The 23,180-nt window shown below is 36.5% G+C and overlaps 1 protein-coding gene across 3 annotated transcripts in view; it reads left to right on the top strand.

The window, feature by feature from the left end:
* LOC124304402 (serine/threonine-protein kinase NLK) overlaps positions 1–22,890 on the top strand; it is a 148,695-nt gene extending 125,805 nt beyond the window's left edge. Inside the window, exons 5-11 of one of the 3 annotated variants that reach the window (XR_006908167.1) lie at positions 8,206–8,291; positions 8,902–9,111; positions 9,258–9,446; positions 9,544–9,745; positions 10,198–10,291; positions 10,621–11,011; positions 13,845–22,890. Coding sequence is in view for 1 of the 3 variants with exons in the window: in XM_046762598.1 (XP_046618554.1) it covers positions 8,206–8,291; positions 8,902–9,111; positions 9,258–9,446; positions 9,544–9,745; positions 10,198–10,291; positions 13,845–13,899 (836 nt within the window). In the remaining 2 variants the exon portion in view is untranslated. The remainder of the gene's footprint in view (positions 1–8,205; positions 8,292–8,901; positions 9,112–9,257; positions 9,447–9,543; positions 9,746–10,197; positions 10,292–10,620; positions 11,012–13,844) is intronic. The other 2 variants (XR_006908168.1, XM_046762598.1) reach the window with 2 other exon arrangements.
* Positions 22,891–23,180: the final 290 nt, after the last annotated feature.

A 23,180-nucleotide genomic window follows, 5' to 3' on the forward strand; every position in this document is an offset into this window, starting at 1 on the left:
AGTATTTCAGATCACAGTCTTATTCCATTGGTAATCCAAACACGTTTATTTAAAGTTTACTAGCCAGAAGCTCATTATCCGACATTCATTCATCATTTTTTCCGTATAATCGATTGGCGTAGTCAATTTTTCAAAATAACGACTTTCGGCATAATTTGTTAAATTGCAAATGACATAAGCAAAAATAAGCATATTTTATTTTTCCATTTTGTTATGATTGGAATAGTTAGTCTGATGCTATCTGATCCAGTTTTTTCCTGAGCTTTAACGGGTTAAACTATAGAGTATTTAAAACGTTGTTCGGTTTGAACATCATTGGCAACTTCGATTAAGCACTTCGCCATTTTTTTTTTATCGTACATCTAACCGGAACCATTGTTATCCTATACCAACGCTCTTTCATAACGCATCCAATTAATCGCAACGTGAGCGAATCTCTGCATTATCTCATTTCGAAATACACTCAGAGAAATTTTTAGTTCCGGTTACCGCTCAGTCCTTAACTATTTTCATTTTTTACCACAATCGAAAAATATAGTTATAATAAGTACAAAATGAAAATTAGTTTTCTATCTGTTACCGGAATGTCTAGTACCCGTTACTATTCTCTCTCATTACGATTACCGTTGCTATATTTTCTTGCAACTGTTGCGAAAATTCAATGCTCGTGCAACAATAAATTGACGTTAAAGCCTTGTTTAACTAAAAAAATACGGTAAACCTCACAAACTAATTTTGCGTTGCAATTACCAAAAAAGGATCGACGATAGAGCAAAATGTTTACACGCACCTAGTTTTTCATAATTCCAACAATATTCAAACAGTTTTTTTAACGATACCTGTTTTACTGAATTTTACAAGTCACTATGACAAATGAAATTTTTCTCAATGTACGTTCATTACAGCACGCCCGAGTAAGAATAGAAGTTCCTTCGACTTTTCTTTTACATTTTACGCCGTCTCGTCTTCGGGGTGAAATTGAATTTCGGTGCCAACCTGAGTCGTTTAGAAAATTGTCGACGTCGAGCTTCGACGGCGTCGTCGTTGGATTAGTCTGCAGCTATACGTGGCATAGGAATCGGCGAGAACCGAGTACGGTGAACCCATCCGCGTCGAACGTAAAATCGCTAGGCGTGACGTATCCGCGAAGCCGGTCTTGGAGCCTTCGGAGATAACCGAGCCACACGGTGTGCACTTTGAAGAAAAGCTGAAGATTCCATTCGTCGCTCGAACGCGATTCTAGCTCGACTTGCAGACGAGCATCCGGTCGACGTTTATTAGTCAACATCAATTCCAGTCTCCGTATAACCGATATTATATGGATATACGCTTCTAGTCTGTATATAATTAATGATTTTATACACGCCGTCGGTCGAAATTTAATCTTAAACAGCCTCGCGCTTATGATATTAATCGTTATGCCGTATACAACGAATTTTACACACCTTATATTTTCTCTCAAACTGTTTATCGCTGCTCGTCTTTATATACAATACACACATATATGTATAAATAATAAATATTATATTTACGAAAATTTTACAAGAGATCTATTTTGTGTATAGCATTAAATTTGCTGCCAAATAGGTAGAGAAATTTTTTTTTTACAACATATAGTTTGAAACTAATAAACAGCACACGAATCGAAAATTCCTTTAAACGAACCTTGCTTTGTACAACGAACCTGTATGCAGAATACTTTTCAAAATTGTATTGAAAAAAAAAAAATTTTCAAACGCGCGTTCAAAATCGTTACCACAGGGAGTGCTCAGAGGCTGTAACTGTCAAACAATTGATTAAGGAAGTCAGATTCCTGATCATTGTCATTTTCACGATGCCTCTTAATGGTCTCGATCAAACGACCGTTTCGTAGCTTCCAATGCCGAGAGGCGTTTGAATCTTTTTTCTTGTCTTTTTCGATGGAACGAAAGGTTCTGCCAATCTGTTGCAAAGAATAATTACATAATCGGATACAGCTGTGCTTGCGCAGGTTAATAAGTATATAAGAGAAAAAAAAATAAATATAAAAAAAAAGAAATCCATGACGACGATAAGGATAAGGACAAGGATAACGAGACAGCGAAGCGGCGCGTATCACAATATATAACGACCCTTTCATACGTGTATCCGGTAAGTGGTTCATGCGATTAGAGGGAGCAACCGAGTGTGTCTCGGCGTGAATATTAACCTCCGACATACGTTCCTGCGGAGCTGTGTATGTACGCAGGTAAGAACATCCCACGTATCTGCCTTGCGATCTTAATTTTCTATCCGCAGCCCAGGTATGAGGTACACCCGTACTGCTTCACGTTGTCGAATACGTAGGTACGAAGGTACGGATGGATGTGTAGTAGCCGCGTTGCACCCCGTTCTCCTTCGCTAATTCATTCGACCGTCGACTTCCGGAGCGAGGCTCCGAGGCACCTTGCCCATTTCCGCGTGCCCCTTGATGTCCCTCCGAGATCATTGTCCTCCTCGCACGTGTCCGTATCAACGACGTTGAATTTTCATTACGATTAATTTCCTCGCCTGCTTTAACATTCCCCTTACTGACCTTCTTCCGCTCTTCGACCGTGGACTGACTTGCGACCCTTGTTCCTTTTTCGAGCTCGACTGACTCCGAGAAAAATTTTCATCCTTTTGGAGTAACTGGGAAATTTTAGTTGAATCAATATCGTCGAATATAGATGAAAATATTCAGGTCCTCGTTATTGGCGGTAATACAATCGTTCCACTGCTAATTGCAAAAACGGTAATCTCTTGAGTTACAAATTATTGCAACAGACACAAGAAAATACAGTACGACTGGCTGTAAAGGAACTGAACCGTAAACGCAACTAGTAAATACCGGCTATTGATACAGGCTACACGTTTCATCGGTTTCATTTCTGTACAGACAAAATCATCCATGTTGCAGCTCTAATTTTGATTCTTGATTGTGAAAACTAATTCCTCGATTTCTTCTATTATACCAAAAAGTCAACCAAAGCCTGCCAGTGTAAAATCCTGTCATTATTTTTTTTTTTACATTCGTATACATGTGATCGAATTGTGAGTAACGACGAAAAATGACAAACTAAGAACGTTTCTCAAACTTTGTTACCTCTGATGCACTATTTTTTCTCTTTCGAACGAACAGATCTGTCATCTCTAAGATTGGAAATCCGACGAGCAAGCTGAACCACCAGACGAAACACAGGGGTAACTCGTTTTCAGCAGCTAATTATCCTCATGTCATTCGCGAGTAAATTAGCGTTAAAAAACGACCTTGCAGTAAATATAGATTTTTGTAAAACACAAAGGTCTTTGCTATTCGCTGGGCAAGGTCACGGATAAATTAGCAACTCGACTGATACGTTAGCGGTTTGAAATTATACCAGCAAGGTCAGAGCATCTTCTTATTCGCTCAGCAGCTCCTTTCTCACGGTTTTAATTTTACCTCTTTCCTCCCCCCGCCTTATGTAGGCGGTGGTGTACGACCCATCTTGATTTTTACTACACCGGTTACACCATCCGTTTTCGCTCCATTGCCCACCGCAACGTGCGATCATCTTCATCTCTTGTTTCCCGCAAGATATATTCCAATATATATATGTATAAATCTCCCACGTTCTACCCTCGCTTTATTGCCATTGTCGTTATATATTTAGTACGTGCACCTATATAGAGTTATCCGTCCTAGTTTGCTTCTTCGATAGGTAGAAATCGCTTCAAGCTCGGTTTCGCTTCAACTCTTTCCGATTACTTACTCTTCCGGTCAAACCAATCTACCGCTTGTTTTTTTTTCCCCTACCGTTTTACCGGTAACGGTTTCTCACAGTTTTCCAACTTGGGTCCAAGTACCCAGAATCGACACTTGGATCCTTATCGATATGACCAGTTCAATCTCATCGTTGGATTTGGAATCATAGACTCAATATTTTCGTCTCTGTGAGTAACTTTCAGCGGTATCAATGACGTATCGAAAATTGAAACACTGATTATTTCACCCTCTTTGACTTTTGAGCTTGACTGTAACGCGCAGTCTAAACTCGACTAATTGGCGACCTCTCAAAATTTGCAGGTTCGTGGTAATTTGCTGAACTCGACTATCTCGAAGACTAGCCAACTCGTGTCTCTTCTTCAGCATAAATCTTGCCTGTCTAAATTTTGCGTAGCTTGTTATTCGATAGCGCGAGGCGTTAAACTCTACAAGAAGAAGAAGAAAAGCAATGGGATGCATAGTAAAGAATTACACTATGATTGTAATCGTTTAACGGAAGTATACGAAACGTTCCCGATGATACGAGGCGAAATTCAAAGAACCAATCATGAAAACATAATGTTTCAAACAATCTTCGCCAAAATTCGTCCGTCGAAGAAGAAATGTCGAAATCTGAATAAAACCTGACGTTTGAATCCAGAAATATACAATCAAATTTAATTAGTCTGAGTTTCTTTTTTCGAGCCCCAAGTATCCTGAGCTTGACTCACCCCACAGCGCAGGATTCGTTGTATGTATTAGGTACCTAAATAAACATTGACAGTTGCGCCTGACCGAGGTGTATCCGAATCCCCTGTCGCCGCGTCTCATGAACCTTGATGAACAGAATTAATACCTTCAACACCGCGAGACGAAACAACGACGCCAATGTAAACACGTATCTACCAACCTATACGATGACAGATGAGGGGGTAATTCCTCCGGGTGAATCGCCCGTGTAGCTATTTCTTTGACGGTGAGTCAATCGGAGCTGCGATCTTTGTCCGAGACTTTCCGTCGTAGTCCCGATACCGTGAAAAAGAAAGATGATGAGGGTGGATTCGCCAATGCGATCCTCGTTCGAAGGCACAATGTTGGGCCGGGACTTCATACGTCGAAATTGGAACGAGTCGTCCAAGTTTATCGGAGTGACTCACTGTACTCGGTAGGTACGTATGTACACTTGGGGACAATGAAACTGATTCGGCAAATTTTTTCCACCAGACAGTTACGTCGGCAACGCAGAGAAACCTACAGCGCCACAGTCGGCCGAACGCGAAACTAACTCAATCTCAATAAACGTAATATAACCCATGAACGTCGAATCTAAACTTAGAATACGTGTCAATCCAACAAGTCATTATCCCCGCGGTATTCTAAGGTTAGATTCGACGGTCATGGGTCACGTTATCTTTATTAAGATTGAGATTGTTTCGCGATCAGCCGACTGTGGCGCTGTAGGTTTCTCTGCGTTGCCAACGTAACTGTCTAGTGGAAAAAATTATCCGTCTCAGATTCATTGTCCCCAAGTGTACGTACGTGCGTCCCTTGTTCAAGCAGCGACTAGTCGAGGCTCCGAGCTCATATTGCATCCCTTGAACGACGATCCCGGGATGCTGTCGCACCCTCGGCTTCGAACCGAGGGGAAAACGGGAGAGGCCCCAGTTTCCTGCAGAGTGCCGCAGAGTGTCAACTGAATAGGGAACAGATTACCTCGTACAATTCGACTGCTTGCCAGGGGTTTCGATTCCCTTTCCCTTCCTCGGATCTTCGCTCGTTTTTTACTTATTCTGTGTCTTCACACGCGACTAGCATCTGATTCTATATCGACAAGCCATTCATTTGGAAATTGAACGAATGATTGCAATTTATTCATATTGATTCAGAGTGATTTCTATTGTTTTACGATGATTTTCAATCGTTTTACCCGATTTTCAGAAATTACTGATTGGATTGAATTACAGGAGATCACAACTAATGACATCGGAACTCTGGAAATCACTTGGAACGTTGGGAAATCATCGGAAATCAATGGAAATCACTTGTTGATCTGAAAATTAACGAAAGTACATCGTAAAACAAAAGTCACGAGCATATTATTGAATTGAATACCGTTTGGAGTTTACTGCGAAATTTGTACTGACTGTTATGATTGCCAACATTTGCCGTGCGATTTCTAATTATACCGTGTGATTTTAAGTGTTTCGCAATGATCCCCAATGAATTCAGTTACCTCGATTAATTCTTCGTTATTTTAAAGACCATTTCAGTTATTCAAGTTCCTTTGATTTACAATTCCTGTTTCAACTTAAATTTATGAAATCCTTAAGTGGATCGCGCCTCGTTTCACATTCTCTCTTCTTTGCACCCAACCGTCGCTGCTGTACCGGAGGAGGTTATCCTCGATGAATATCGCGCCCCTTAGAGTCCCTACAAAACAGAGTTCAGTCAATCGCTTCCATTTTGGCCGTCATTTTCTTGCAAACCGAAATTTCGGGAAGTTTTAAACACGTCTAAGCATGTAGAAACGTTGATATACGATGAACATATTGCAACATTGGCTTGTTATATGTTTATCAATCAATGTTTCTACCTATTTATACACGTACAAAACTTCCCACAGTTTCGGTTCACAAGAAAATGGCGGCCAAGGTGGAAGCGATTAGCCGGACTCTGTTTTGCAGAGACTCTAGTGCCCCTATAACATTCTAATCGAGAAGGAATGATTCCCGCTGCTAGGCACTGGGCTCACGTAGCGTTGTAAGAAATAATAGAATATTGTGTGACAAGGGACGAAAGTTAGCGATTGCGACGAGTGTAAAGTTTGGCGCCTGAGTGAGGCGAGAGTGGCAAAGACACGAGTTGCCATGGCCAACTTTTGGCCCGAGTCACACACGACAGTTTTTGAAACAAGGGGATGAAAAGTGGCGGGGGATTTGCGTGGTAGTTTCGCGGGATGCGAGTGGTCAATTTCTTCTTTCCCCAGGGACGAAAGCAATCTCCCAAGTGCCGAAAGTGAAGCAATTGTGAACTGCGCATGCGCAAACCTATCTTTACAACACTGGAATGAAATTAGCTACTGTAGTCCAGCAAAACTGCTACTCAAAGCACCACTTATCCCTAATTTTTAAATGCCCAAACCCAGTGATCCTGATCCAGCAAACAACCTTCGTCTCATAGTTTTAACACGAGCGAAATTTCACGCTCGAACAAATGACTGCCGACAGTCTAGAATGTCGACGATTTTCGTCAAGGTCGTATACCAATTCACTTATGCCTCCTTTTACACCACAAGGGTAACTAAAACTCCGATAGAGTGCAACTCCAACCAATAACTACTCGCCAAGTTAACAGGTGTTGGTATACTAATTACGTAAAGTGATGGTACCCCTGCAGTTGAAGGCTGGTAACGGTATCACGGAAATTCGTTAACGGATGCAGCACTTCGACGTTTCTCTTGAAATTCGTCTGATCGCGCAGGATTTTACGCCTATTTCGACACTATCGTGAACGTATTTTATCGTGAAATTCCCGGCTCGTTATCGAACTTTGGTAGGATTTCACACGGTGGATTCTGAGGCGGGTGTAAATAACGGATGTATTTCTGAGACCTGAGATTTGCAGATATGATCTTAGCTGACTAACTCTGCCGTTTCTCAACTACGATTAAGATTACGTAATCTTGAGATCCATTGTGCAGACGCCGTCCATTAAACCGCCTTCGCAATTCAGGCTTAAAAATTTATACAGTCCATTACAACGTGCCGAGGAGCCTGCTACGTAAAATGGAATTTCTAGCTTTATGTAACGCTGCTTTCTAGCAACACCTGCAGCATCAGGGTATCCAGCGACCTGGAAAGCCCGGGAAATTTGAAACTCCTGATACCTTGTTGTTAAAATGCCGGAGTTGAGCGTTCTTTATGAAAGAATATATGCATCGATGTGTGTATATTCTTACTGTTATAATCCGCGGAGATATTCTGGAGAAAGGTGCAAACCTTATTTGTTGATTAATGACCATGGAAACCCACGTTTGGGCTGCTCATTTTGTTGAAAACAAATACCTATTTGTTTCACTTACGTGATCTGTTTGGTTCTGTTCAAAAGGTGTGCCAGAGTAAGCAACCGGCTTTTTTTTTCACGCCGGTGATAAGTTTCACCTCAAGTCTTAATTATTACTAATTGAAACGCCCCGAGGGCCGATGAACCGTAGTGCAGCGACTGCTAATTGTGCGGTTTATAAATTTCCAAGGCTCGGTGTTATTTCTTGTAGATCCTACAATATCTGCTATAAGGGGTACTGCGACAGTAGAGGAAGTATTCATAATATGTGGCCAAGCCGGTCCTTGGTTGTTTGCATCCTTTCTACGGCGAGGAAGAACTCCCCAGTCCTTCATTTTTTCCAGCCCCCTTTTGTTATACCGCAGAGATTAACGAGACGGCTTTCCCTTTGTTTGTTTCAGGATTAAAGTATCTGCACTCGTCGAGAATTCTGCATCGTGATATTAAGCCGGGAAATCTGCTGGTAAACAGCAATTGCGTTTTGAAGGTAAGCTTGGTTTGCTTCTTCTTTTTTTCCGTCATTTCATTTTCATTCACGTACGCATTAAAATTCACGTCCGCATCTTCAACTTCAGACCTCTCTTTTATATCTTCGACTTTCAGCAAACTCAAAGAATCACAGTGTATATGTTGCACATTTATACGTTTCACTTTTTTTTTTAACATCACACATGACGCTACTCGGTTGGATTTGTTGATATTATTATTATATTGAAAAGTACATTCTCCAGTTTCTTTTTACGTGCTTTGAACTTGACTGTTCGTCGACTTGAAGCGTTTTAATGAACTTCCGATTGATATTAATTACGTTAACGGACAAAATGGATTATGAGCTTAACAAGTTACGGATGAAAATTATTGGTAAAACTTTTTCGCGGTTCTTAATAACTCGATAAAACGTAAGGAACTTTATTTTATGCTTGGTTTTTAAGCATCCAGGGTTAAAATGGTAAAACTTTGGTATACCGACGTGCTCATAAAAATTTTAAAAAGCGCTAATTTGGCGCGCACACGCAATCGAGAAATGTCATCGCTATTTCGCTATTACCAATTGGTACCAGAAAACTTACCGAACCTGTATCTCGACGCAATTGCAGATCTGCGATTTCGGCTTAGCCAGAGTCGAGGAACCTGACCAGAACAAACACATGACTCAGGAGGTGGTCACGCAGTACTACAGAGCACCAGAAATTCTTATGGGTGCACGGCACTATTCAGCAGCAGTTGACGTGTGGAGCGTTGGTTGTATCTTCGGTGAGCTTCTCGGTAGGCGAATTCTATTCCAGGCGCAAAGTCCGGTACAACAGGTGAGCGATCTTACCATTCCACTAAGAGTCATTGGTCATTTAGAGTCATTGAGAGTCATTACAGTGCATGGAAGTAGACTTTGGACTGAAATTAAGTGATCCACCGCAACGTATCAGACATCGCACATCAATTTTTATGCTTTCAGCTCGAACTAATCACGGAACTGCTCGGCACTCCTTCGATGGAAGACATGAAGTACGCCTGCGAAGGAGCCAGATCTCACATGTTGAGACGAGCGCCGAAACCACCTTCTCTAACAGCTCTCTACACTCTCAGCAGTCAGGCTACGCACGAAGCTGTGCATCTCTTGTGTCAGATGTTGGTGTTTGATCCGGTAAGATTCTACGAGATGCCGGTAGCCGGCAATGATCCGTGAAAATTTATCATCCTCTTTCTAACGCGATAGATTTCTATCTTTTCCTTGTTTTCAGGACAAAAGGATCACCGTCGTCGACGCTCTAGCTCATCCTTATCTCGACGAAGGACGACTGCGTTATCATTCCTGTATGTGCACTTGCTGTTATACCGCAAGTGCTGGAATGCGACAGTATACCGGCGATTTCGAACCTGCCACTTCACACACCTTTGACGATTTGTGGGAAAGAAAGTTGACCAGTGTGCAGCAGGTGAAAGGTACGTCTCCCAACAATTGAACAATTGGACGATCGATGCATCCTTTTTACATTGAGATGATATTAGAAAATTGTATACGGAAACGGACGCGCATATGTCTTTCACTCGCATTATCGTTACCGTGCCGAGATATGTAAGATCGTTATAAAATATTTAAACTTGTGCTGAAGCTGAGAAAAAAACAAAAAAAAAAAAACATCGTTTTTCATTCAACTACGCAAGGCGATGTTTCAAAGATCTTGAGTCACATAACTGCTGCTTGTAAAGTTTATTGAACTTTTGTCGTAAAATTGCCTCATTGGAATAATCATATAGTATTTGTTGCCTTTTAAAAATATCTTTCTCTGTGCGTGCGGATCAAACATTATTATTATTGTTATTGTTATTGTCATTGTTATTGTTAAATTATATCTACACTTTGGTTATTTATACTTTTTCTTTTTCTTTTCCAGAGGAAATGCACAAATTTATCGCGGAACAGCTGAACACAACGCGCGTACCACTGTGTATAAACCCACAGTCAGCGGCGTTCAAGAGTTTCGCAAGGTAAGCCGTGGGTGGCTCAGTAATAGTCGCCTTCAGGCACCCACAACCAACCACAAAAATTAAGAAAACAAAACAAAACAAAAAAAAAAAAAAAAACAAACAAACAGAAACATAAAAAAATCAACCAGCCAACCAATCAACCGTAATCATTCACTATCCATCCAAAGAGAACATACAAAATTTTTGTGTGATAAAACAAACGATCCTTTCGCCAAATCATTCCCGCCATTCCCCGTTTACCAAAATATATCGAAAGACGTCGACCATCCCCGGTCCTTCATCCAATGAAAAAAAGTAAAAAAATTTTTTTTTTTTTTTTTTGTTTAAAGAAAAAGAAAGAAACACCGACACCTCGTCACGTATTATCCTGAGAATCAAAAATGATCGAAGATGAACGAAATCCTGAATAATAAAAATATTCCAACCGTACTGAACCAAACTTTCCTTAAAATATCCATACAATGATCATTGTGATTCGTCTGATACTGATCTTGATCGTCTTGCTTACTGCCGTCAAGTTAGAGCAAGCCATCTGCCAACCCAGCACCGTGCGCCGCGTATACGTACACATTACCACTACCGAATCAACTATCTACCACTGTCAGCTACCACTATCGACTACTACTACTATCAGCTACTACCAATCGTTACGTCTTCTCCTGAACGAAAGAAAGAATGACCGAGAATCATCTATAAGTCGGCCCGACCTCGCTCGCAGAGGTACTTACCTTAACTTTTATCTACAATACCTTTTATCATTTATAGATTTGTCTTTTAATTACAGAGATCGTTTAAAGATTGAACACATCTATACAGCGACTTTGTTAAAAAGTAACTCGTTTATTCTTCAATTCATATCTAATATTCAAATTACGCGTCAATCGCCTTTGTTGTTTATTCGTTTACCAAAACTCATTCGATTATACAGTAGTGCGTAATAATTGGACGGCTCGATTCAATTGACGGTAAAAATAGAAACTGTTTTGTTATTTGCGGCATATTTTTTCGACGTAACGCAGCAAGACACAGTATTTTAGATTCATAATCGATGAAGCATACTTTTTGAATGGTATTTGATTTCTTGCTTACACTAAATAATTAAGCGTAAGATCGAGAAGAATTCAACGTTGCCAAAGCATCGAACTAGTAATTATTTTTTAATCGTTGAACTGAACTTTTTCTTTGAAATAATTTAGGCTTATAAAAACGATTTTTGATCGACGCGGTAGAGGAGTATTCATATTTTGTGCGTCAAACTTCGTTTTTGCGTGTACCGTTTCCAATATATTTTTCAATGAGTTTAAACAAATCAATATTACGAACAATGAATTAATTCACGACGTACTTCTCAGCTGGGTGAGACTCACGAATAAATGCTTCGCAACCGTTTCGCGAATCTATTATCAAAAATTAAATTTTATATTACCTTTGAAAACGATAAAATAGTCTATGAACTATATTGGAAATATTATTTTGAAAATTCATTTCACAGCGATGTAAGTGTTTTGCGACTGTAGAATGTATTTTTAGAGACGGTAAAATCATTTGATATTTTTCAATAAATTGCCAATATTTAATCAAATACCAGCAATTGCTCTTACCCGTTGAACTTTAATCACATATTTCTTGGTAGACGTTCGGAGCGACTGATTTGAAACAATTAGTAAAAATTTTCAACATTGAAGTGAGTAGTAGAAAGTGAAAGTAAGATTCATCGAGTTACTGAGCAGTAGTCCTGTATACATGTAAGGAAAAAAAGAAAAGGCTTAACAAAAAATAAAAGAAATAAACAAATAAAATAAACTAAAACGATGATTACGTAAAGAAGGCCTGATCAACCATGCAGCCTTCAGTTCATCTTGTCGCAGCAAAGTATTTCGCTAATTTTCACTGGCCAAACCCCATTTCCATGTTAGATGCCCTGTGAAATCCCTGCAAAAAATCCTGATATAAATCCACGATAGGTTAATCTAACCCTTGTCACCCGTAACCCTGCACCCAATTCCAATCCTGTAGTTAGATCAGGTTTGTAGTTATGATATTTTAATTTGCTCTGCCAAGCGATATTGCCTGTTTTGTTCGTTATTCATATTTTATATTACGCTATCGGTTGTTTTCCTTCACCATGTGGTAAATGATGAGTTCTGGATCCATGTTCTAATTGCCATTCGCATCAAATCTAAAATCGTCGGATTTCGCAATTTGCTTACTGGTTGTTCGTAATAAAGAACATTCATACATTGTTCTTCTAGCCTTCGAACTTGAAAATTTATGTTACTCTTGTAGTTCTTGGTTAAATTTCTCCAATTTGCAAAACTTTCATCAAGTTTTTGTTGCCCGTATGTAAAATAATAGACAGTCTTTTAATTTACGTAAACTTATGAAACTAGAACTGCGTGGTAAATTAAAAGAAAGCATCGACGAGCTGGAAGTTTAAACATTCGAACGCTGCTTCATAGATATTAGCTGTGCAACGACTAAGGTAGATTTTTCAGTCATTCAGCACACACATTATATGCATTCTTGTTAGAATTTCTGTTAATTTCTCGCAAATGAATACTCCGAGAAATACACGATTAAAACTAAACTAGTCTGCTGATCAGTGATCAACTGTAATTGAGATATCTTCATTTGTTGATCAAATATACTATAAATCTATCAGATCGGGACCTTTGACTGTGGAAAGGCAGTTCAAAAGATATCAAATTTTTATTAACGTGAATCAGAAACAGCAGATTCGCACTTATTTTTTGACAAGTGGCCTACACATGATTGTTTTCATTTTCTCTTTGACTGGAATTTTCAGTTAATGTGATGCACAATTTTATTTTTATTAGACTATATTTCTTGGCAAAGCAAAGTGTGTTCTATAACACTGATAGTAGCTTACATTAAATTAAAATATCTGGCTGTCACACATGCTGACAGCTGCATGGATATCAGATGATTATAATGTTAAGTTTACGTTGATATGTTGTATTCTAATTATGATAATTAATAAGTTGATACTTTAATGAAAGTTCACATTTCCTTAGAAATGCTCACCAATTGCTTGTCGAGTTTTAACAAATTGACGAAGCTTCGCTACATCATTGTCATTATTGTCCTGTTTCAATTTCGCATCTGGAACATACGTACATTTTAATTCTTACTATTGATAGTGCCTGTGTTAAATAATTTCGTTTATCATAATTATATCATGAAATGGTAGAAAGAAAAGGCAAGAAATTTCTTTGAATCATTTCTTTCTCATTGAATTTTTGTCTTGCTGATTAATTCGAAAATATTCTCTCAGTTAATTATGAAATAAGCTTGGAATTCATGTCGATATCATTACGATGCTAGAATGGACCAATAATGTTAGCGTTGCATTCTTTCTTTTCAAAGTCGTCCACCTCAGCGTAATTATGAGGCATTCAGAAAATGTCAACTATTTCAAATGTTCTTACTATTCTTAGAATAGCCAGAGATATGCATGTATCACTTGGGCGTATGAATATAAAACTGAAAGCGAATACCGTCCAAGGTTTTAATATCATTTTATAACTTACAGCTCAACGGTGGCCCATCCTTCGGAACTGCCACCCTCTCCACATCAATGGGAATAATGTTTTCCCTGGGTCCAAACACATCCGGTTTTCTACAAAGGGCATGACGACGAATGGTCAAGAGAATTGCATTTGTCGCATCCGGTGAAAGGAAAGAAGAGATGAGAGAGGAAATTGTGCAGAAGAAAACTAACCGAATCCAGCCCGAGAAGAACGGAGACTATCGAAGCAGTTGGGCCCTCAGAGCACTAAGAGAGACAATAGACTGCTGAGCAAGTAGCCTCAAATTCAAGTCTAGTTAATAGACGAACGTAGCTAAATAATAGACAAATAGTAAGAATACAAAATAGCAAATATTAGCAACAGAAAGAAGTGGAACACTGAAATAGGCCAGTTTTTAGCTTGATTCGTACAAAGACAGCTGGTATTTAACTGATCGCAGTTATGAACACTACAGCGTTAATTCCGTATGATAATAATAATAATAATAACACTAATAATAACAATAATAGAAATAAAAATGACAGTTACAATGACAACGTGTACCATAATAGGTATATACGCTGAACATGAAAACTTTGTGAAGATGAGTGCGTATGTAGTAAATTTAGTAGAAAACAGTTTTTTGGACGAGCATGTAAAGAGCGTAATAAGAGCATAATATAGTTTCAAAGGTATGATCTTATATTATTTCGTTTGCATTAAAATGACGCAATTTAGTTTCATTACTTTAATCTTAATATATATATATATATATATATTATATATTACATATATATTATATATAATATATTAATATAATATACATATATATATATATATATATAAATATATATAAACGACTGAAAGTTGTATCGTATGACAAGAAGCTAGCTATTCCGCTGAATATGCTGATATACGTCTGCTGTAATCGTTTATTCGATTAACTACGCCGATATTGTTGTTATGGTATTAATTCGTCTGATAAATCAATGGTGATATATAATAAAGTAAACGAGTATAGCTCATGACGAAGATGTATCATATCTAAGCACGGCATGTATATTACATTATTTAGTGAGTAACGTTGAAAGATTAGTCCTGCAACTGCAATTCCGGAAGTAAACAAAGGAGAAAACAATATTCCAATATTCGCATGCCACTGCCGAATAATCTTTTCGCGACGTGATCGAAAATTCACGTCAAGAATACAGATAATGGGGGAAAAAAAACACACACACACAATTGCACTATTATACATATTTATGTACATACATACACGACACGCTATACTTATTATGTGATAAATATCATTGTGGCAAATTGTTCAGATACATGGAAATAAAGAATAAAACGCCTTTGAATTTATCGTAGCAGCATCGTCAACTGCAAAATTTACCGCTTAATCAAACAGAAATACAAAGCTTCTCTGGAACGATAAGTAACAAGTATGACTTACGCATTTTCAGTAAAATAACACCGACGGACCGTTTTCCTTGCCAAAATACGATCGTGAATATTCTCGTTCTGTTTCTGTAAATTTCGTACAATGTTATTACGCATATACATACGTATATCGGATTCTGAGTGTGATTTAGATTAAGAAGAGAAACAGTAGGGGTGCAGGAGTAGATGATACGTTGATCTATGACAAACGTCACACGTATTTCATTTTGTAAAAAAATGTGTTCTCTTTTTTACACAAAACTAAAAATATGTTATCTTCGACTAAGTAATAAGTCCCTCCTTATATTAGTTTTGCGATGCAGAGGAATAACTTGTCCGTTAAAGAAGAAAAAAAAAAAAAAAAAAAATTAAAAACTTTTTTAAAAAAAAATCTAAAAAAAAAAATTACACTGCGTATCTTGGCGAGGGATTGTCGTTTATTTAAAACAATGAATGTCTAGCCAGATTACTGGCGCATCTGCAGGACGATGCCCAAACTGGTTTAAATATATACATATAGGTTCATACACTCTATTATATAAACTGGATTAGGTATATAGTTTTATTAATTAGTATATTGTAATTAGCGTAAATTTTTCTTTATTCAATCATTTCGTAAACTATATCACAGAATCATTTGTAAATAAATCACTCTTGCATAACGTATATTTAAAACTCACATTAATCATCGCATTACGTGCACACGATTTCGAAGGCCACTAATGTTACATCCTGTATCAACAACTGAAATTTATATTTGCAAGTTTGAGTTTTGCAAAATTTAGAAAGTTTCATTAAATACAAAATCGGTTAGAATATTATCGATGTACACACCTGTCGCTTCTAACTTGAAATTCGTGCAACATATTGATCGCGAAATGTTAACGCTAACATTACAATATCTAAAGACGTTCGTATCGTGTCAGTTTGATAGTATATTATTAGATACTCGATAGGACGTATGTACCAGTATTTTCTTAAAATTAACCTTTTAATTATGTGACCTTTAAAACTGTGTAAAGTGACGTTATAACTATGTGGGAACAAGTGTGTTGTTTAGTATTACATTATCTGATCAGGGTGAGTAAATTGATTTTGACAGTGGATATATTCGGTGTGTATATTCAGAGAGAAGTCAGAGATATTGAACGAATTGATTTAGTCCATCCTGCATACATTTAATTCACTTTTGTTGTATAAACAACTTCAGAATTACCCGAAAGATGATCGGGTTAGTTTTCTCGGATCGAAGAAAGAAAGAGTAATGATCGATGAATAATAGTGATAAAAAATTTTTTTTAATCTCAATAAAAAAAATTTCTCACAATGTATCTTAACAAATACCTTAGGTATATTTTCAATGCATTATTACATAATTGGCAAGTCTCAAATAATTTATGTGTGTATCTCCTACTTATATGTAAGAACCTATAATCTAATTCAAACGATTGTTTATATTTTTAATCTTATGTATATAAATATATGAAAAGAACTCGAAATATTGCAAACGTAAAAGATAACATGAAAAAAAGCATGGAAATGCTTGATAAATTACGTAAATAGATAACAAAACATTGACGCCATGTCATTTTCACATGAGAGGCAAGTGAAAAGCAACAAAGTGAAGAAGGAAAACTTTGGAAACTTGCAACTGTAAATAGATTCATTAGAAAAGTTCGTACACGTACGTGAAAATACGAAGACGATAGTAATGATTACACGGTTAATACTTGATGTACGAATACATTTTTTGTTTCTCTTTTTTAACGCTTTCGTTTCAATTTATTCCAATCCAAAATCAAGTAGCCCTCATAAATTTATTGTCAAACATCGGAAGCTTGAGTAAATGCTTACGGAAAACTGATATAAAAAAAGAGGCTACAAACATAGTGAAAGTATTGATATTAAACATACATAATATCACAGGTAATCTTACATTTGAAATTATTGATAACAATTGAAATTCGACTCTGTGCTATGCACTCTACTTGAATAATTGTGTAACAACAGCCTGATAAGTAGTGGTTGTAGTTATTTTTTCTCGGACAGAAAATAACGTAACGCGAATAACGAATAAAAAAACAGAAAAATTTATGACCCATTCCTGCTACTAGAGCACTCGATGAATTGTAAAAGGTGACTTGAAACACGCCTCTGTATTCGTTGTAAATTTTGTACGTAGTTAGATCGTCGTCGGGTGTCTTTTTAAACCCCAGATTAAAGCTCTTTCAGACTGTATGTGGTTGTTAGCACGTCATGCTATGTTATTCGACTAGGTTGTATCGGTCCAATAATGGATAGATAAAACTTGACTAGGTGCACACCTACAACCGTGTTGTGTGTTTCATCTATATCGAATAAACCAATATAAATTATTCAGAAAGAAGGAAGCAAGGAAAGATTAATGAGAAAAAATAGAACCACTTTTAAACTACTGTTCTTGCTCTCGTGAGACGTAAAGTTACGAGGGTCAAATGCCACAATGTATGATAATAATAATAATAATAATAATAGTAATAACAATAATAACAATAATAATAAGAATCATAATAACAATTAGTAGGTTTATGTGTGTATATTAGGGTGTTTCAAAGTAAAAAAAATTTCGATTTTCCAACGGGCCACACCTGAAATAGTTAGTTTAGGTAGAAACAAAAATTCTGGCGAAAGATGAGCATTGTCGGTTGAGTGGAAGATCGGAGACGTTTGATTTTTAATCTTTTTTTCCTTTTTATCGAATTTATGATGGACAATTGTTAGTAAAATTTTTTTTTCCTGTTTACAGCTGTCAGCGGATCAGTTCGCGTCTTAAATAAGATGCTCCTGGAACTCTTTAGTTGATATTTAGTAGGGACGTCTAACGGGTTTTCTGATTATTGTTCAATTAAAATACATGAAAAACATTTTCTCACTCAGATTTCAATATTTTATTCAATATTCACACATTTCCTATTACAATGGGTTCCTATTAAATATCAACTAAAGAGTTCCAGGAGCATCTTATTTAAGACACAAGCTGATCCGCCGGCAGCTGTAAACACGAAAAAAATTTTTACTAACAATTATCCATCATAAATTCGATAAAAAGGAAAAAATGATTAAAAATCAAATGTGTCCGATCTTCCACTCAGCCGACAATGCTCATCTGTCGCCAAAATTTTTGTTTCTACCTAAACTAACTGTTTCAGGTTTGGCCCGTGGGAAAATCGAAAATTTTCTTATTTTGAAACACCCTGGTGTATATACTTGTATAGATGCATGTATGTATGACTTTACATATATGCGTGTGTGTATATGCATACACACATGCAGACACGCATTTAAACATATTAGTTTGAAAACTATATTAAGCCTTGATGAACAGGCAAAGCTGTAACGCGACTGAGAAAACATAAAATTTGCAAAGCAGATACCAGATCCTAGTTGAACAAACGTGACTTAAGCATGAATAAGTTTTACAAAATTGATCTCTCTCTCCATCAACCCCTTTTCAGGGTCAGAGCGGTAGCAGCAGAAAACAAGGCTTGACATGGTTTTATGGAAAATAAAAAAACGAAAAAAAAAAGAAAAGATATGGATCTTGTAACCCGCGGTGTAGTCGATTAATTAGGGACTATGAAGAGTAAGGTTTAGATTTATTTCACATGACTTTAAATATAAGAGAAAACGAGCACGGAAATGGGACGAAAAAACGCATATATATGTATATAAATATTTAAGAAAAATGCAGCCAGTAAGCGTCGTGACCCTGCCCTGCTAATAGCCAGCAAGAGCTGCCCGATACGATAATTTGAAAGTGCGATTAGGAGCATCGCTATCTTTGTCTTATACCTTATACCTATATACCTATATGTATGCACGTGTATAGATATACATATATTTTTATGTTATACGCGGTGGAATTCAACGTATTTTTCTTTCATTTATTACCCTGTTACCGCATATATACAGTGCGGAATACGTCGCACTCTTCATTTTATCCCTCATATTTCACAGATCTCATTACTATTAAAGCTTAGATCATAGTCAAAGGATACATCTATTAACGGGGAAACCATTTTCGTCAAAGTTTAGGGACATTTTTACGTAAACCACGTTGGATTATAAAGTTTACAGCTATGCATCTGTAAACAGGACAAAATTTTTTTTAAACGCATCTAGACAATGATATGAAATAAATAATGCACTTTCTTTTTTTTATCACTATCTAAGTTTCTTTTATTTCATTTCACTTTTCTATACATATCTCTTTATACCATTTCACATTTTCAACTTATTCATATTTTTTCCTCCCCAATAAAAATTTGATAAGACCTTCGACAATTTATGTAAATAGTACGGGTTCTTTATTCCGTTTAGTTTGCCAGTGACAAGAGTGTTGACAGAAAAACAAAAAAAAAAAAAAAAAAAAGAATAGTACAATCGCGCTATGAGCCAAGTTTTACCAAATAACGTTTTATCGAAACCCGGAATGATCGGATCCCGTAGATGCAAGCTCAATTTTTTATGAGAGACCTCGTATAAGACTTACGATACGGGAAATCAAGCAGAGGTCAGTTCCATAGTTGAAAATTTGTTGTGTAATACAATATAACACTAAAACCAAGGTTTGTAAATACGTACAAAGTTAGGCAGTGTCCGATTAGCTAAACATTTACACATCCACACACATTACACTGTATAATGCTGGTTGATTGTTACTTCACATTTGACGAACATAGTAAGCAACAGAAAAACAATGAAAAAATATACGCAATATTATTTTTTTCGTATTAAAAACTGGGTAAGTTATGAATTTACCACGAAACTAAGCAATATGCAGGCGATTGTTACATACATATAATACATCATAAGGTACCTCACGCAATGCATACATATGTAATGTAAATGTATTACATGTGTGTGTGTGTATGTTTAAAATTGAGGGAAAGAAAAAAGCAACAAATATATTCTACAATAGCGAATATGCCTTGAAATATAGAAAGTGTCTGACACAATATGCCCTCAACGATAAAGTTGCTACAGAAATATAAGAACTCACGAATTTAACATAGCTTTATTTATTTGCAAAAGTTCAAATCTTCATGGATGTGCAATTTCCTTTCTCAAGATTTGCAACCGCCTTCGGATTCGTTGCCATAGTTTTCGTTTCATTCGAACGTTCGCGCGCGGAAAAAAAATCGAGTTGTTTACGCCTGTTATATTTTAATCAGACAACACACAATACGCTGTTGTTCTAAAAACGATGCTATTTTTTTTTTTTTATCCATTGACTATGTGACGAGTGTGATGCGGAAATTTTTAAAAATGACTATTCCTCTTGTCGAATGAAATCGCATCTGCGTCAGCGAGTGTAACCGCGAAAATGCTCGGAAATATTCGAGTGTTGTGTGTTGCCTGTTTGCAAGTCAATAGGCGGTTTTGTCAAATTTAATGCTGCGGAATGCGTGGTGCGTTGATTTTAGTTTGAATTCTCGCTAACGTAAGAAAGCAGTCGAGAAGAGAAAAAAAAAAAAAACCATCAAACATCGATGTTCGACTGGTAGAAAGGGATTTTTGGCGAAATGCAATAAATATTTTTGTCACAAATCACACCATTCCTCATAAATCATCGATTCCGAGATAATAATAAAACAGTATACATAATTCGCTTAGTACTAGTGTTAATTCCGAAAACTACAACACAACTTCGATCTCGAAATAATTAATAAATCAACAAGACTTTAGTTTATATTGTAATTTGCATTTGCATATCCGTTATCACAGTTATTTGACTCCAGGTTTGTTTTTCTTCGCAGTTTAATTTTCTTTTGATACAATTTAATTACACTGAGACATCTTCAACTATGTAATCAAAATTAAAGTATATAGATATATAATTGAAGCAGCCTTGTTGTAGCTAGATGCCGCAGACTTTTGACGTGTACATAGTAATAAATATAATAATGATGAATAATGATTAAGAGTAAGGTACATTAGGTATATAGAATGAGATTGTTTTCAAATCGTCACTGGTTATTATTAGGTGGTAAAATGAAGCTCGAGACTCTACCGAGTCTCGTGATAATCACCGCGACTCGATGAGTGTAAAATATTTCTTGGGATAAACCAATAATAACACAATATGCCGAAGCCACAATATTGAGTCGGTCGTATGCTCGTATAATAATAAAATAGAAACGCACGCAAGAGTATCGTATTGTTGTTGCTTAAATATCCGTAGGAATTTAGCGGTCAAGGTAAAAAGTGATGACCTGTCGTGTTAGTAACTAAGAGGCCTTAATATATCATCATGTTTATGAATATACGTTAATAATTATTAACTGTAATTAAATCGTAAATTGATGATTAGTATATAGTTACGTTGAAACTGTATTGTAGGTATAAGATTGATTATTACGGAGTTGCATTATTAAAAACCACACATGCCTGTCTGTGGATTCGTTCGTCCGACGTTCGGAGTATATTTTAATCGTGACAGAATCAATTTACATCCAGAATCAAAACGCTTCGCAGTATTCAGCGATTAGAAATTTCAATGAATGATATGCAGTCGTCTTTTTCAAAAATAGAATAAAATAGAATTTCAAAACTGCGGTGACACTTCGACCGAGGCTCTTAATTAGCACTGCCACCGTCGTAACGGTTTTATACATAAATTCCCGCCAGTCCGAATGCATAGTCATAATTACGTAAAACTACACAATTTCACTAAGTCTATAACTGGCGCACTGCACCCTGATATTTACACAGTATTCGCTGGCACGTAAAATATTCGGAAGATCGGGGAAAACCGAGATTTGAAAATATTCTGTAAATGTGGTTGGTATTTATTTTCATGGTATGCGATATTTGAATGCAGAGAAATTAAAATAAAATAAAATAATTACACTGCAGGGATAAATCTTAGATTAGTGTCGACGTTTTGTTTTTTTTTTTTTTTTTTGTGTTCTTTGTTTTATACTAGTTCCTTGCAACATCCTTTTCGCTTCGAGGTTTCCAAATTATTGGAAGATGATTTGATGAAAAAAAAAATAAAAATAAAATAACATACAATGTACAGAAATCCACAGAACTTGTGCATGCAGGGTAAACAGGCCTACTACCTGTTACCGTTTTAAAATGGTGCACCCTGACTGTAAATATTACATACTTAACACCTATTACACATAGAATTAATTCGCGTACCTTGAAAGTAGTTGTAAAATTTCGGATATAGAATTTGCAGTTGATATATGTAAGTATAGTAAACATATACTAATTACGTATACAGAAACGAGATCTTTACATGCGTTGTAAATTTTGTAATTGTACTTTAAAAATTATAATTATAGGATGATACTTTAGTGAGCGAGTGTTCACGCGATGCTTTTCGTCTCTTCAATATGCGAAACGTAGATATATTGTAACGAATAACGTTTAATGTAAATTCAAGTAATCAGGTTCACGTATTAAGAGCTGTACGAGTTGAATTACAAATTATTCATTAGTAGGTTGAAACTATGTGTTCCTTTAAGTATCTTTGTATTTATCTATATCTATAGTTCATTCTCTCGAGGTTGAAAAAAAAAAAAAAAAAAAACAAAAAAAAATAATATCGAAGCCAACTATATACCTGTAATAACATTGATAAGTTGTAATGCGTATTCATTGGCTATTTGATTCCGTACTTCTATCGGCTGTCGAGAAAACTGATATTACAAACCTACGTTGTTAAATTGGTTAACGTTTAATTTCACAGTTTGCGAAACAAGGAAATGAAAAAGATCTCACATTTTAACGATAACCGCGTCACTTTGATTTTCTCGCAGGTAACAGAAGTACTTTACACGTTTCACGCTTTGCGTATATCTGTAAGCATAGTAATTTTTGTCGATGTTTCTCGGTGTTGGTTAAACATATTTGTAAATATTATA

The sequence above is a fragment of the Neodiprion virginianus genome, chromosome 5 (genome assembly GCF_021901495.1).
Source record: "Neodiprion virginianus isolate iyNeoVirg1 chromosome 5, iyNeoVirg1.1, whole genome shotgun sequence".
NCBI classification, from domain to species: domain Eukaryota; kingdom Metazoa; phylum Arthropoda; class Insecta; order Hymenoptera; family Diprionidae; genus Neodiprion; species Neodiprion virginianus.